The following is a 15,534-nucleotide window of genomic DNA, read 5'->3' as shown; positions in this document are numbered from 1 at the left end:
GGCGGAGGTTGCGGTGAGCCGAGATCGCGCCATTGCACTCCAGCCTGGGTAACAAGAGCGAAACTCCGTCTCAAAAAAAATAATAATAATTGGAAGAATCACACTTAAAAGTTAATACAAAGGTACAGTAATTAAGACTGTGTAATATTGACATAAGGATAAATATATAGATCAGTGGAATTATATTGAAAGTCCAGAAATAAGCCCATACACCTATGATCAATTTATTTTTTACAGTGTCACTAAGACCATTGAATGAAGAGTAGCCTTTTCAAGGAATAGTGCTGGGACTATTGGATCTCCACCTGCAAAAGAATGAACGTGGACCCCTACCTCATGTCATATGCAAAAATTAACTGAAAATTAATCAAAGGCTTAAATATAAGAGCAAAAACTATTACTCATAGAAGAAAGCATATGTGTAAATTTTCATAACCTTGGACTAAGCAGTGTTTTCTAATACATGATACCTAAGGCAAAAGCAACAAAGAAAAGATTCTGTGTTGTAAGTACACTATCAAGAAGGTAGAAAGACAACCCACAGAATAGCAGAAAATATTTTTAAATCATTTATCTGATAAGACAGTTATATCTAGAACATATAAAGAGCTCCTCCAACTCAACAATAAAAAGACAACCTGATTTTAAAACAGGCAAATGATTTGAATAAATAGACATTTCTCAAAAAAGAAAAAAAGATGTACAAATGGACAAAATAAGTACATGAAAAGATGCTCAACATCATTACTCGTTAGGAAAATGCAAATCAAAACCATAACAGGTGCAGTGGTGCCCACTTATTGTCCCAGCTACACAGGAGACCGAGGCAGGAGGATTGCTTGAGCCCAGTAGCTAGAGGCTATAATGCAATAGGATTGTGCCTGTGAGCAGCCACCCGACACCAGCCTGGGCATCGTAGCAAGACCCAATCTCTTAACTTAAGAAGAAACACAAAACCATAAGAAGATAACACATCTACCCACCAGGATGGCTGTAATCAAAAAGACACACAATAATAATCATTGACAAGAATATGCAGAAATTGGAACCCTCATAGAGTACTAGTGGGAAAGTAAACTTACAGCCACAGTAGAAAAAAAGAGTTTGGTAGTTGCTCAAAAAGTTAAATGTAGTCTTATATGACCCAGCAATTCTATTCCATACCTAAGAGAAATGAAAACTTTACACAAAATTTTACACACTAACGCTCATATTGGCACGATTCGTATAATAGCCATAAAACAGAAACAACTTAAATGTCTTACCAACTGATGAATGAATAATGTGAAATAATAATGGAATATTATTTAATCATAAAAAGGAAAGACTTACTGATATATGCTACAGTGTATGTGAACCTTGAAAACATTATTTTAAGTAAAAGAAGCCAGACATAAAAGACTGCATATGGTCCCTTTATGTGAAACATTCAGAAAAGGCAACTCTATAGAGACGAAAGTTAGTTTGGTGGTTACCAAGAACAGGGGAAGGGGAGAATGGAGAGTGGCTGCTAATGGGTGCACAGTTTCTTTAGGTTGATACAGACATTTTTGAAATAGATAGCAGAAGTATTAATAGCTGCAAAAGTTTGTGAATGTAGTCTTATATAAATTGTATACTTTAAGAGTGAATTTGATGTTAATATATCTCATTTTAAGAAAAGAAACACTGCCTCTGTGTATGTGCAGTGAAGAAAGGGGTGCCCAGTGACTCAGTCCCCTACCCTCAGTGGCAAGGTCATAGGACCCTTCCTCAGACACTGCGTTTGAAAGAGACAGCTGTAGTTTTGGAAACAACATTCCTACCCTGCTTCCTGTCCACGGTGAAGCAAGGGTAGAGCACTTGGCAGGAGGAAGTGTTTTATTGCCTATATCTACAGTTGTAATTAGCCTCCCCAGAGAACAGAAAATCATGTATCTTATGCATAGAGGGTATGAACTTTCTCACCAACATATAAAGCATTAACAAACCTAGATCATGTATAGCTATAAACATCCCTTTCCATGTGTTGATTATATTGCAGGATTTGAGTTGGATTATTAGTTTTGGGGTTTTTTGTTGTTTTTGTACAGTGAGGCCCTCCTTTGATTAAGTTGGATTATTTCATTCCAGTTAAGCATGAAATAGCATAACCTGGAGCCACATGTTTCCAAAACATAGAAAGTCCTCTTGTGAACATGGGTATTTTCTTCTGTTTGGTAGGAGATTCATCTCCATTTGGTCCGTTAGGTTCAAGGAAACTTTTAGGCTATGGAGGATTAGGACAGTGGCCCTATACTCCATTCTTGGAGTATTGGCAGTAAAGGCAGGGTCCATTTATAAAATGTATCCTCTTCAAGGAAAGCAAACTTTTTAAGGGAAAGGGTTGTAGAAAAACTTATAGATATATGTGTGTTGGCAGAAGGGAAATAGTTTGGAGTTCATGAAGGCACACCAGTTTTACAGCATGGCAGGGCAGAATTCTGATGAGTAAAAATCGGATTAGGTTGAACTGCAGGGATGCTTATACATATGTGAATAATTTGACTGATGTACTTGTGCTTCTTTTCCTTCCCAGTAATGTGCTTTGGTAGAAATATGCTTTTTCCAGATGTGCCCTGCCACTGTTGACTGATTCAATTACATAGAGCAGCTTTCCATTTCCTTTGACACAGGCAAGCAAATAGAATAAGATTAGCACACCAGAGAGGGGTGAATAGTTTAGTGTTTGAATTTACCTTCTGTAATATGTTTGGGAGAGGGCTTAATAGAATTGCCACAACAGTCTACTTCCCTTTTGTTTCCCGTATATTTTTTCATTGGCTTGTATCACGTGGATTTATAGATTAAAGTGAAAACCCCTCAGGTATCTGGGATATTTGTGTTATTCTCTCCATTCTGAAATTGCTGGAGAATAATTGGCTTTTAATTTATACACTTTCTTGTGTTCAAAGTGATTATTATCTCGCAAATAATACAGTAAACATCAGACTGGAGCGCTTCTCAAACTTTAGTTTGCATCCAGATTGACTAGGATCTTGTTAGAATGCAGATTCTGCAGATCTAGGGTGGGGCCAGCTTTTCTGCATTTTTTTTTTTTTTTTTTGAGACGGAGTTTCGCTCTTGTTACCCAGGCTGGAGTGCAATGGCACGATCTCGGCTCACCGCAACCTCCACCTCCTGGGTTCAGGCAATTTTCCTGCCTCAGCCTCCTGAGTAGCTGGGATTACAGGCACGCGCCACCATGCCCAGCTAATTTTTTGTATTTTTAGTAGAGACAGGGTTTCACCATGTTGACCAGGATGGTCTCGATCTCTTGCCCTCGTGATCCACCCGCCTCGGCCTCCCAAAGTGCTGGGATTATAGGCGTGAGCCATCGCGCCCGGCCCGCTTTTCTGCATTTTTAACAAGCTCCAGGTGATAACGATGCTACTGGTCCAGGACCACATCTTGGGTCCAGGACCACATCTTGAGTAGGAAGGAATTAGGATACTGTAATTGGACAGTAAACATTCTGCCTGCAGTGAAACTGAGGCTAGTAGTCAAGGCCATGGCTGGGAAATAACTATTCTTAAATTGGGATGCATCATCTAAGTAGAACAGCATCACATGTTAGACCATCTAGAGCCGCTGGGTTCAGTTGGCAAATACTTCTTATAGATCAGTTGTCTTTATCCCAGTAGAGTTCTCCTCCAGTTTTCCACTTCCAAATCATTTAAGTAGTTTTAAAGTACCGTTTAACAAGTATGTACTCTAGATTGTGGAGCACGCTTGAAATTTGAGTGGAGCTTATGCTTCTGCACGTCTCTCTGTGTGTTTTTAGCTCTCTATTGGAGGCATCATCATTCTGAAGGATACCAGTGAAGACATTGAGGAGCTGGTGGAACCTGTGGCAGCACATGGCCCAAAAATCGAGGAGGAGGAACAAGAGCCAGAACCCCCAGAACCATTTGAGTATATTGATGATTAAGGACCAGAGGTGTGTGTGCAACAAAATTATGAAGGGAAACTTCTTTGTCAATACTTCACAAATGTTTTTTGCAAGGACATCATCTCACCTTTTTCTTTCCTTTTGTGTTTAATCCTTATTTACCTAAACAGTATTAAAACTTCCTCCTCTTTCAACCTTTTTCCACATATATAACCACAAATTCCTTTTTCTTTCCTCTTTGACTTTATACTCTAGGACTCTACTAATGTTATTCAAAGTGGCTGGTCTGTAGACTGTTTTTATAGGTCCATAAGGAGATAGGAAGCTTACTTCAGAATGTCAGTCTGCTCAATGCTTCTTTCATCAAGAAAGTCTTCCCCAAAATGTCAGCTGAACTGCAGTTTGCTTAGTGATAGAGTTGCTTTACATTCTGATGTAAGCTCCTTGTGGATCAGTTATAGCTGTGGACCAGCACTGGCCCATAGGTCACACTTTTGAGTAGCACAAATATAGGCTTCTCACTGATCTTTCTCTCTCCCCATCTCCTTTGGCAATATTTTTGGCACTAGAAGCTTTAACATTAATTTATTCTATGGTCCTATTGAATCTCTACTGTGTATAAGACATGGTGTTTATAGGGACTTTGAAGTCAGACTAACCACAAGCCTGTGTCCATTTGAAAAAGATTATTTACTGTATCAGTGTCTTAACAGTGTTGAAAGGGAGTCTTTAGATGGGAAAGATTGGAGTAATCTAATTTCATGAAATTGGCATTCTTCGTTTCCCCATTTTCTTTTGAGTGTTCATCACATATTTGAAGACATTGTGAGACATAATCAATGTGTCTTAATTCCATCCAAGCACAAACACTTTTTCAGACAACTATTAATTCATTCTACTTTTTTTTTTTCCCCCAAGACAGAATTTCACTCTTGTTGCCCAGCCTGGAGTGCAGTGGTGCAATCTGTCCTCATTGCAACCTCTGCCTTCCAGGTTCAAGTGATTCTCTGGGATTACAAGCATGTGCCACCATGCCCAGCTAATTTTGCATTTTTAGTAGAGACTGGGTTTCTCCATGTTGGTCAGGCTGGTCTTGAACTCCTGACCTCAGGTGATCCACCCGCCTCAGCCTTCCAAAGTGCTGGGATTACAGGTGTGAGCCACCATGCACAGCCAATTCATTTTACTTGTTAAAGAAAATTAGGATAGTGTCATTTGTTATATTTAAAGGTCTGGTTGCAAATTAGCATGCTGTGTGTTAGATACTGACTAGCAATTAAGGAAAGCTTTGCAGAAATCTCAGATAAATATTAAGGCAAAACCTGCCATCAGTAGGAAAATATATTTATACCTCAGGAAGACTATTAATTTGGACCTGAGATAAAGGGAGATTTATACTAACCTTCCTGTTTTCTAAACTTACTTTTGAAAATTATCTTTCAGCCTTGGTGGTTTCCTTGGCTTTACCCAGCCAGCACAAGACAGTATAGGCTATCACAATCACTCAGTCTGTAGGAGAATTGAGGTGACTCACATTAGCTCCCTTCAAGCCTTTGGCAGTACCTTATGGAAAACGCTTGATTACAGCTTTCAAGGCAGTTAACCACAGAATGGCTTAGAGGTTTATAGCTGGAAAGTGGAATCTTGTTAGTTTTCAAAAGGGTAAAATATTCAGTCCGTTAGGAGTTTGGAAACTATAGTCTGTCTTGGCACAAACTGGTATAGTAGGACTGCAGAGGCAAGGTTGGGGCCTAGTTTTAGATTTCAACAGTTAGTAGTAAAAGAGGAAAAAAAGAATGTCTTGAAATTAAGAATGACCCTAGCTACTACTGTTCTCTCTTCCTTTTCCCAGGATCTCATTTGCTTATCTGAAGAAGATTGTTCAGGCTCATATTGGAAATGCTTATGAGGAAATTCGTGCTGAGAACTGCTATTCAATGCATGTATTGTTGCCTCTGCGCTGACCTGAAGAACCTTGTCTCCAAGTCTTTGGTTGAAGAGAAGATATATGACTATTTAGTGTGCTCTTTCACAGAACTTGGTTTTCAAATAAATATAAGATCTCCAGATGGACAAAACCTTTGTTTTTCAGCCTGGGTTTTTAATAAATGTATTGAATCCTCCCCACACCATGAAATGCCTAAATCCCAAGAGCCAGAGTCTTGATTTGCTAGGATGAATATGTATGACTTTCATATTGATGAAAGAGTTAAGCTATTCTTAAATTATAGACCATAGAAAATAATGGAAGGGAAAAAACTCAAACCTTGCTCATCACCCCTAAGAATTCTCTACAGTTTTGTTGTGGTTCTGGTTGTTGTTTAATATGGGATCTCATCAGCCTGGGCAACATGGTGAGACCCCCATCTCTACAAAAAAAATTTTAAAAGCTGGGTGGGCCAGGCACAGTGGCTCATGCCTGTAATCCCAGCACTTTGGAAGGCCAAGGTGGGCAGATTGCTTGAGCCAAGTAGTTTGATACCAGCCTGGGCAACATGGCAAAAACTCACCTCTACAAAAAAAAAAAAAAAAAAAAAAATTAGACGCACATAGTGGCATGTGCCTGTAGTCCCAGCTACTCAGGAATCGGAGGTAGGAGGATCACCTGAGCTTGGAGGTTGAGGCTGCAGTGAGGGTTGATAGTGCCAGCACACTCCAGCCTGGGTGACGGCGTTAGACACTGTCTGAAAAAAAAAAAAAATTAGCAGGGCATGGTGATGTGCACTAGTCGCAGCTATTCAGGAGGCTGAGGTGAGAAGATCAATCGAGCCCAGGAGATTGAGACTGCAGTGAGCTGTGTTTGCACCACTGCACACCAGCCTGGGCAACAGGGCCAGACCAATAAAAGGGAAAAAAAAACCAAGAGTCTCACTCTGTCACCCAGGCTGGTTTCAAACTCCTGGGCTCAAGCAGTCCTCCCACTTTAGCCACCTGAACTACAGTTTTTTAATCGAAAAAGTGGGGTGTCATCACTTACCGAAGTCCCTTTAATAATCTAAGGGAATTGTGTGTTTAGGCAGCTCAGAAGCTTTTTTGTTAAACCTTTGCTTATTGTTTCCTGCTTTTGAGACTGTTAAAGACAGTAGATAAAAATTATTTAGTTTAATTTAGCCACAGGATCTGATAATGTACCTTTTATTTCTCCTTTTCCAATCTTTTTTTATGTTTTTAAAAATTAAAGTATAATTTAAAAGCAATAAAATGCAGACATTTGACATACCTACAGGATAATGAATTTTGGCAAGTACAATTTTGATTTCTAGATTATCAAGCCTTTCTTGGACACTAGGCTTTTAGAATAAGCAGTCAGGGTTGATCCTCTGACGACTACACCATCTCTTCATATTCTGGCATATGAAATGGATGTTTCTGATTTACTGGGACATGGAACAAATAAGAGCTGGGTTTGAGGGGTTTTAGGGGTTTAGTGTTGTTTTATGAGTAGGTCGCTTAGAAAATACAGGAATGGCATTTTGCCCCTACCTTGATTCTTTCACTTCTTAACCTAGGATATAGTTTTCTGAGTCTTGGAGGGTGGGAGGGAACTATTCTTTTTTTTTTTTTTTTTTCTTTTTCTTTTTCTTCTATTTCTTTGGAACTATTCTTAAAAGAAACAAACTCAAATAGATCAGCCCTAGTACATTCATCTACCACAGGCTTTTTCTTAGGTCCAGGTCTAAGGGTTGCTGATCCCAAAGTATCAACCACTCATTGGTTAATTTCATTGTATCCCCTCCTTTGTAAATTCCTTGTTTCCTCAATATCAGATGATTCTATAAAAGAGATTATCTCATTTCCTAGCCTCTCATTAGCTATGTCCTTCCTGTTCAAGCTTTTAACATTGCTCGAATTTCAGACAGTTATCGCTTACATTTCCCTTAGTACATGAAATGTTTAAAAAACAGAAGTCTGTGGATGTCACTATGCAAAATTGGGTAGTCTGAGAGGGGTGGTACCTTCGATGGCCTCCTGCCAACATTATTATATTCCTTCCAAAATAACAGACTGAACTTCAGGTAGCAATTAGCACTAGTTTCTATTAGGCAGTGCAATTTAGAATTTAAATCTTGGAAAGGTTATAGCATTAAAAAGTGTAAGCTATAAAGTAAAATGGCTACATGGAACAAATTATGATGAGACAGTCAGTATCTGCTTTCCTGATGGATTTTTTTTTCTAGATGTCCTGGAAAATGCATAGGACTGAGAGCTAACCAAGGAGCAAGGAAGTCTACAGTGAAATAGAGTGAAAGTCATATGAAAACAGGCTAGGAGCTAGAGTTGACACAACCAATAGAAGAAACAGAAGGGAGAATGGCCGCAATTACTCCCAGATGATGTCATTGTGGCACACTGTCAGGGCTGAAGGTAAGTGGGATACACAACATTGAAACCAGGTGAAAGTGATCAATGGTTTGAGTTCTTAAATGGAACGTCATCCTATAATCCAGTCTTTTCCTACTCGTCTGCAGGTAAATGACTCATGCCTTTTAAAAATACCCTTCTTGGCTTCCTTGCTGTAATTTTCCTCCTGTCTTTGACCTCCTCTTCATTTAACAGATTGTTGGTATTTATCTTTATTTGAGCATCTGTTTGTGCAGAGATTCTTTGGTTCTTTAGCAAGTCCCACTCCCTCTGACTGCACTTTAACTGCTAACCTTCTTCAGAATTTGGTCTTTGATCCTTTTCTCAATATACTTTCTCCAAGCAACCTCATCCATCCCATCTGTCACCCAGGCGTGGGAGTGCAGTGGCGCAATCTTGTCTCACCACAATCTCTGCCTTCCGGGCTCAAGCAGTCCTCTCACCTCAACCTCCCAAGTAGCTGGGACTACAGGCACATGTCTCCACACCCGGCTAGTTCTTTGTATTTTTAGTAGAGATGGGGTTGGCCAGGATGGTCTCCAACTTCTGAGCTCAAGTGATCCACCCACCTCAGCTTCCCAAAGTGTTGGGATTACAGGCGTGAGCCACTGTGCCCGGCCTCCTCTGAGCTGCTGACATGCACATTCCTTTTTTTTTTTTTTAAGACGGGGTTTCACCATGTTGGTCAGGCTAGTCTTGAATTCCCAACCTCAGGTGATCCGCCCGCCTTGGCCTCCAAAGTGCTTGGATTACAGGCGTGAGCCACCATGCCCGGCCCGACATGCACATTCAACAACTCACGTGTTCCTCTCTGGGCTGCCACACAGGTACTTCAAACATTATGTCCAAGCACACTCCGCATCCATCCTGCTCTACTTTGGGCTAATGCCAAGCCCTCCATCTGGTTGCCCACACAGGAAACCCAGGCTTTACCTTGACTCAATGCATTGGCATCTCAATTATCTCTCCAGTTCATAGACTTACCTTCCCCACTGCTTAGTACCCTCAGCTGAAGCATTTAACTGGTCTGTACTTCCAGAGCTGACCCATTCAAATCCATTCTCCAAATTGATCTCTCTAAAATACAAATTAGACCAGGTATGATGGCTCACACGTGTAATACACACACACACACACACACACACACACACACACACACACGGCAGGAATCACTTGAACTCAGGAATTCAAGACCAGCCTGGGCAACAAAGCAAGACTGTCACACACACACACACGCATACACACACACACACACGAGCTCAGGAATTTGAGACCAGGAGACCAACCTGGGCAACAAAGCGAGACTGTCTACACACACACACACAAGCTCAGGAATTCGAGACCAGCTTAGGCAACAAAGCAACACTGTCTACACAGACACACACACACACACAGACAAGCTGGGTGTGGTGATGCATGCTTGTAGTCCAAACTACTCGAGAGGCTAAGATGGGAGTATCACTTGAGCCCAGGAATTCAAGGCTGCGGTAAGCCACGATCACATCACTGCACTCCAGTTTGGATGACAGAGCAAGACCCTGTCTCCACCAAAAAAAAAAGCATGTTAGTCTTAAAAGCCTTCTGTGTTTTCATGTTACCGAATAAAGCCCAAATTCTTTAATATGTGCACATGGCTGCCCAGGGCTTTAACTGCTGCTTGCCTCTCCAGCCTCCTGTCTATTCATTCTTCTCCCACCTCACACTCAGGACTGCTTTTCACTTCCTCCAAAGACCCAGGCTTTCTGTCACCTGGCCTTTGCACATACCTTTCCCTCTGCCTGAAATGCCCACCTCTTGACACCCACCATTTTTCTGCCTAGATCTGGTAGATCTACTAGTTATTTAGGAGGTTTTTAAAGACCTCCTTCAAGAAGCCATCCCTGATTTCTCCCACCAAGGCTGACCTAGGTTCTCTGTTTCCCCAGTACCCAATATTGCCCATTACTGTCCCACCCTATTATCATTCATTGCCTAGGTTATTTGCCTAACTTGTCCCACATTTGCTCATCATCATAAACTCTAGCATATAATTGATGGTCACATATTTGTTTGCTAACTGTGTTCTCAAAAATGGTTTGTGGGGGCCACAGCTGAGCAGTCTGGGACAGAGTCCATGAGCACTGAAGGTGATGATTCATTAGTCTCAGAGCTGCCTTCCCCAAGTACCTAAATGTCTCTTCTCACTCTTCCTCCAGTGACTGAATGCTCCCACTAAGGACTTTTTCAATTAGTTTTGCTCTTGAAAACCCTTGTTTTTCTTTATGTGCACAGGCAAGACAGTGTCTGGAATCTCTCCAGCAGGCATGAGATGATGAGAAGACATGAGCTTTAGCAAAGATTTTGTGGCTTTGTCCCAGACGACACCCAACCTTCTTGTATCTATTATAAATGAAACAACACTTCCACTTCCTTAGCAAATGCATTTTGCTATTTCTAGGGTTCAAGTTTCTGTTCTACCCTCTCACCTTTACAGTTAAAGCTGTAGGGGCCCTTCCGAGTGAAACCAATAAATGGGAAGATGATAGACTTTGGCCTCAGATTCAAGTTCAGATCCTCATCTGAGAATCCCTTTGTGGGTCCCTCATTTGCACAGAGAAAGTCCTGTTCACCTCAAGGTTGTTGTAGGAATTAAAGAATGGCCGATTATTACACGCTGGCTATGTGCTGCTGATGAGAATCACATGCATTGTTCCTCATTCCTCACAGCCACCTGAAGAGGTAGATACTATTATGTAGAGAAAATCTGTGTTAAGAAACATGCACTCAGGTAAGCATTCACTAAATTTTAGCTGAATCAGAATGATGTGACCGGCGAGGCTCAGTGGCTCATGCATATAATCCCAACACTTTGGGAGGCCAAGGCAGGCGGATCACCTGAGGTCAGGAGTTCAAGACCAGCCTGGCCAACATGGTGAAACCCCGTCTCTACCAAAAACACAAAAATTAGCCAGGCGTGTGGCATACCTGTAGTCCCAGCTAGGAGGCTGAAGCAGGAGAATTGCTTGAACCTGCTTACGCCTGTAATCCTAGCAATTTGGGAGGCCGAGGTGGGCGGATCTCCTGAGGTCGGGAGTTCAAGACCAGCCTGACCAAAATGGAAAAACCCTGTCTCTTATTAAAAATTCAAAATCAGCCAGGAGTGGTGGCACATGCCTGTAATCCCAGCTACTCAGGAGCCTGAGGCAGGAGAATAGCTTGAACCCAGGAGGTGGAGGTTGCAGTGAGCCAGGATGGTGCCACTGTACCAACCTGGAGGACAGAGCAAGACTCCCTCTCAAAAAAAAAAAAAAAGAATCATGTGGCCTAACCCCTCATGCAGATGAGAACATGCAGACCTGAAGTGCCTTGTCCAACATTAAAAGCCATTTTTACATTTATGTTCCTACTTCATCTTTCCATTCACCTGGTTTCTGGCCTCTTCATTTTCTGGTATCGTTTGATCCAAAGGATTGACACACCAATAGCCGTGTCTCTCCCATCCTATACCATACTCTGCTCCACGTTTCTATCTGCCTCCATACTCCTAAGTCAGTATGCCTTTTCAGAAAGGGATTTTAACAAAAGCATTCTTTCCAACTACCCTCTACTATGTAGCCCACTGGTCATGGGCATTTGACATTTGTTCACTGGGATCTGGGCAGTCCCTTTGGTGCATGTAGTCAATGTTTTCCAACCAGTGAGTTATTTATTTTTAATAAAATTATATCCGGTAGATAATTATCTTTAGATATCTCGGGCATTACAGAGTTGGGATTCGGCAGAGAGGTAGACAGAGATAAGGAGTTTCCCATCAAGTCTCATTCCCATGACCTAGTGTGAGCAGCCTCTGACTCTTGTGCCATCATCGTCTCTCAGAAGCCCTGATTCATGTTCCAAAGATTTCAGAGGTTTACAAGCATCCAAGGCTTTTTCTGTATGCAGAGTACGAACTAGTGTCTCTAAAATAACAAGATGTCTTGGCTCAGCCAAAATATGAAAAAAAAAAGAAAGAAAGAAAGAAAAATAATAATAAAATAACAAGAGTGTTAGGTCCTGAGGAAATTCCTTCCTTTGTTCCCAGATTAGAAGCCTGGAGGGATTCACTTACACCTCACTGTCAGTCCCCAGTAATCTCTCCTCTGAGCAGCTCTCAGGTGTGTGTGACACACGGTTTTGCAAGGTGATTACTTGTCCTCCTGTTGTTTCCTGTGTGTGTACAATTTTTGTTTCCTAACCAGTCTATAAATAAGCTCCTTAAGGGCAAGCCCAAAGTATCCCCCAAAGTCCCCATCATAACGCTTGATACACAAGGCCTATAGGTATCAGATTAAATCATCGCGTTAGCTCTGGGGAGTCTGGAGATGCCCTTGATCCTGATTTTCTTCATGGCACTTACACCCACCTGCATCATAGATGTCTATTTGTTTAGTGTCTGTCTCCCCTGATTAGCACATAAACCTAATAAGGACAAGGAGTTTATTTGTGATGACTGCTGTATTCCTAGTGCCTGGAGCAGTTTCTGGCTCATTGTAGACTCCTCAGTAAATAGTTATTGGATGGACAATAGTGGCAAAAATGTATTTAGCTCCTGTGTGCTAGGCACTGCATTCAGCACTTGGCCGTCCTTCATCCTCACAATTCTACAGTGGGGTGAATATTACAGATAAAGGAAATAGGGCTTAGAGATGTTGCAGGTGCATAGCAACTTACAGGACTGGATTTCAAACACAGGGTTGTCTAACTATAACACCTGTTTCTTTTGGTTTGTTTTACTTATTTCTCTCTTTTTTTATTTTTAATTTGAGACAAGGTCTCACTATGTTGCCCAGGCTGGTCTCAAACTCCTCAGCTCAAGTGATCCTTCTGCCTCAGCCTCCCAAAGTGCTGGGATTACAGGCATAAGCCACCCCACCCGCCCTGTTTTCAATTATTTTTTAACCACTGTGGCAATGATTCGGCAGATTTGGAGATCACCACAAGAATCCAGCAAGTTTAGCAAGTACTCAGATGATTCTGAGATGGCTGGTCCTGAGGCCTCCACACTGAAACTTGCCCATACAAAGGTGCCTCCGGAAGACCTGAGTCTCCTGGCCTTTCGATGAAGTGAAGATACAGGAATAGTGCAGACCCCAAGCCCCTCCAACAGCATGGATGACAGCAGACATCAGCAAAATCCTCCCTGAAAAACAGATTTCTCCAGTGGGTACTCAGGGTCTCACCACCAACAGAGTACAGACATTTCTAGAGACAGAATATGGTTCCCAAATGGGAGTTTCCCAACAACACATCAATTGACCAAGTGGGAGCAGGTGGGAGTGCTGTCCTGCCATGGCCCCTTGGATGGGTCTCTCTGTAAGACACGTGACACATGGCACCAGGCCTGCCGGATTCCCCATCTCCAGGCTGTCCTAAACGCGCCATGGCAATTGCTGTTCACCATCAAAAAGGTGTTGGGTGGGCCAGGCGCGGTGGCTCACACCTGTAATTCTAGCCCTTTGGGAGGCCGAGGTGAGTGGATCACTGAGGCCGGGAGTTTGAGACCAGCCTGGCCAACAAGGTGAAACCCCATCTCTACTAAAAATACAAAAGTTACCCAGGCGTGGTGGTGCTTGTAATCCCAGCTACTCAGGAAGTCTGAGGGTTCTCCTTGAACCCAGGAGGCAGAGGTTGCAGACTCTGCCTCAAAACAAAACAAAAAAAAAGACTTGGGTGTATATGACCCTGACCACAACCCATATTTTGAGATGCTTCTGGCTCTTTCCTGGAGCCCATGCTTGGCATACCATAGAGCCCAGAGGCCACAAGAGCCAGCAGGGGCAGCCAAACACACCACTTCTCTTAGGAAGTGCCCTGGTCTGAGACTGCAGCTTGTAGCAACCCAAGGAGATCAGTAACACATCCAATGACCCAAGCAAACAGTGCCTATCACGGGGTGCCATGGAGTCAGTCCTTGCCCTGGAATCTCCAGGCCTCAGACCCACCCCATGGTGGCCTAGACACAGGTGCCTCAGCCTCTCATTGGTTCTCCAAGGGGAACTCTGTTCAGTCACCCCAGTCACACAATAGGGAGAAGCCAGCAGTGAGGGAAAGTGAGAGGGCCACCCTCCAGGGTCAGGTGAGGACAGCAGGGCCAGACTCCTATAAGCAGGCAAAGCACACACTGGAGCCAGCATAGCAGAGGCCCAGCAAAAATAATTTCATTTTTCTTAAAATAATTTGATCAACATGTGTTTGTCATTGAAATTATCTTTAAGAGAAAAAGGAACAAGTCATTAGACTTCCTTATATTTATTTTGTGGCTTACAGCTGTTGTTGTTTTAATGGGGACAAGAAGCAGGGGTCAGTAGAAGGCATCGTAATCATTTTAGTGCTTGGAGTCTTTAAATGTCTTAATCCAGCCCCAAACAGGGACACATAATCCGTGCTCAGTCCCTCAACATTCTCAAGCCACTGGTTCAAGATAAAGTCATATTCTAGCAGTGGAGCTGATACTGACAAGGATAATGAACGTGGAGAAGCACCACATCGCAGGGCAAAGCCCACTGACCTGACCAGACTGTGGGAAATCCAGTCTGCAGACTGGACCTAGCTCAAACTTCTGTATCAGTTTAGAGACGATGGAAGAGCCTCCTTCACTCGTTTGCTCATTCAATAGTGATCTTCAACAACATCTGTAGCCCAGCAACCAATAGCACCGTACCTTCATTTCTCCTTAAGGGAAATGGCCACCTCCTAGCTCAGTCAAGATGCCAGTCCACACATTCCATCCACCAGTTGACAGAGATTGGTTCAGGAAAGAGCATGTGACCAAGTCAGGCCAATCAGAGCTAACAAGACCCAATTCTGGGGTGTCTGTTCTGGCTATTGAGAACCTATCTCTCTCTATCAATCAGGATCTATCTATCTAGCTATCTATCATCTATCTCCCTACCTACCTACCTATCTACCTACTTACCTACCTATGTTACCTCTCTATCTAACCTATCTTACCTATCTATCTACCACTGCTGATGTAGCCTGAAGCTGCTCTTTCCACCATGTGGATCCTGAATGTGGCACCAACCCAGAGGAAGCTGAGCTAAGAAGCAGATCCAGACGGACTCTCTGAAACCCTAAGTCCAGCTGTGCCCTTAGTTCCAGACTGTAGTTCCAGGCAGCAAGTTCTGTTTGCTTAAGCAAAACATAGGCTACTTGGAGTTGAATTTCTGCCACTCGATACCAAAAGAGCACTTTAAGAGGAGCCATGTTGGGGGGTGTTTAGACTGAATTGTGTCCTCCCAAAA

At 42.5% G+C, this 15,534-nt stretch overlaps 1 protein-coding gene across 1 annotated transcript in view; it reads left to right on the top strand.

Annotated features, from left to right (window-relative positions):
• The window catches only part of PSMD1 (proteasome 26S subunit, non-ATPase 1), a 113,342-nt gene extending 107,356 nt beyond the window's left edge, over positions 1-5,986 (top strand). The window contains exons 24-25 of the mRNA XM_012434128.3: positions 3,803-3,958; positions 5,763-5,986. Coding sequence (XP_012289551.1) covers positions 3,803-3,949 — 147 coding nt within the window. The 3' untranslated portion in view covers positions 3,950-3,958; positions 5,763-5,986. The remainder of the gene's footprint in view (positions 1-3,802; positions 3,959-5,762) is intronic.
• The last annotated feature ends 9,548 nt before the right edge of the window (positions 5,987-15,534 follow it).

This window comes from Aotus nancymaae, unplaced genomic scaffold, assembly GCF_030222135.1.
Source record: "Aotus nancymaae isolate 86718 unplaced genomic scaffold, 86718_ANA_hifiasm-v0.15.2.pri h1tg000008l, whole genome shotgun sequence".
NCBI lineage: Eukaryota > Metazoa > Chordata > Mammalia > Primates > Aotidae > Aotus > Aotus nancymaae.
The sequence above is the reverse complement of the archived record's forward strand: the minus strand, read 5'-3'. Positions and strand labels throughout refer to the sequence as shown.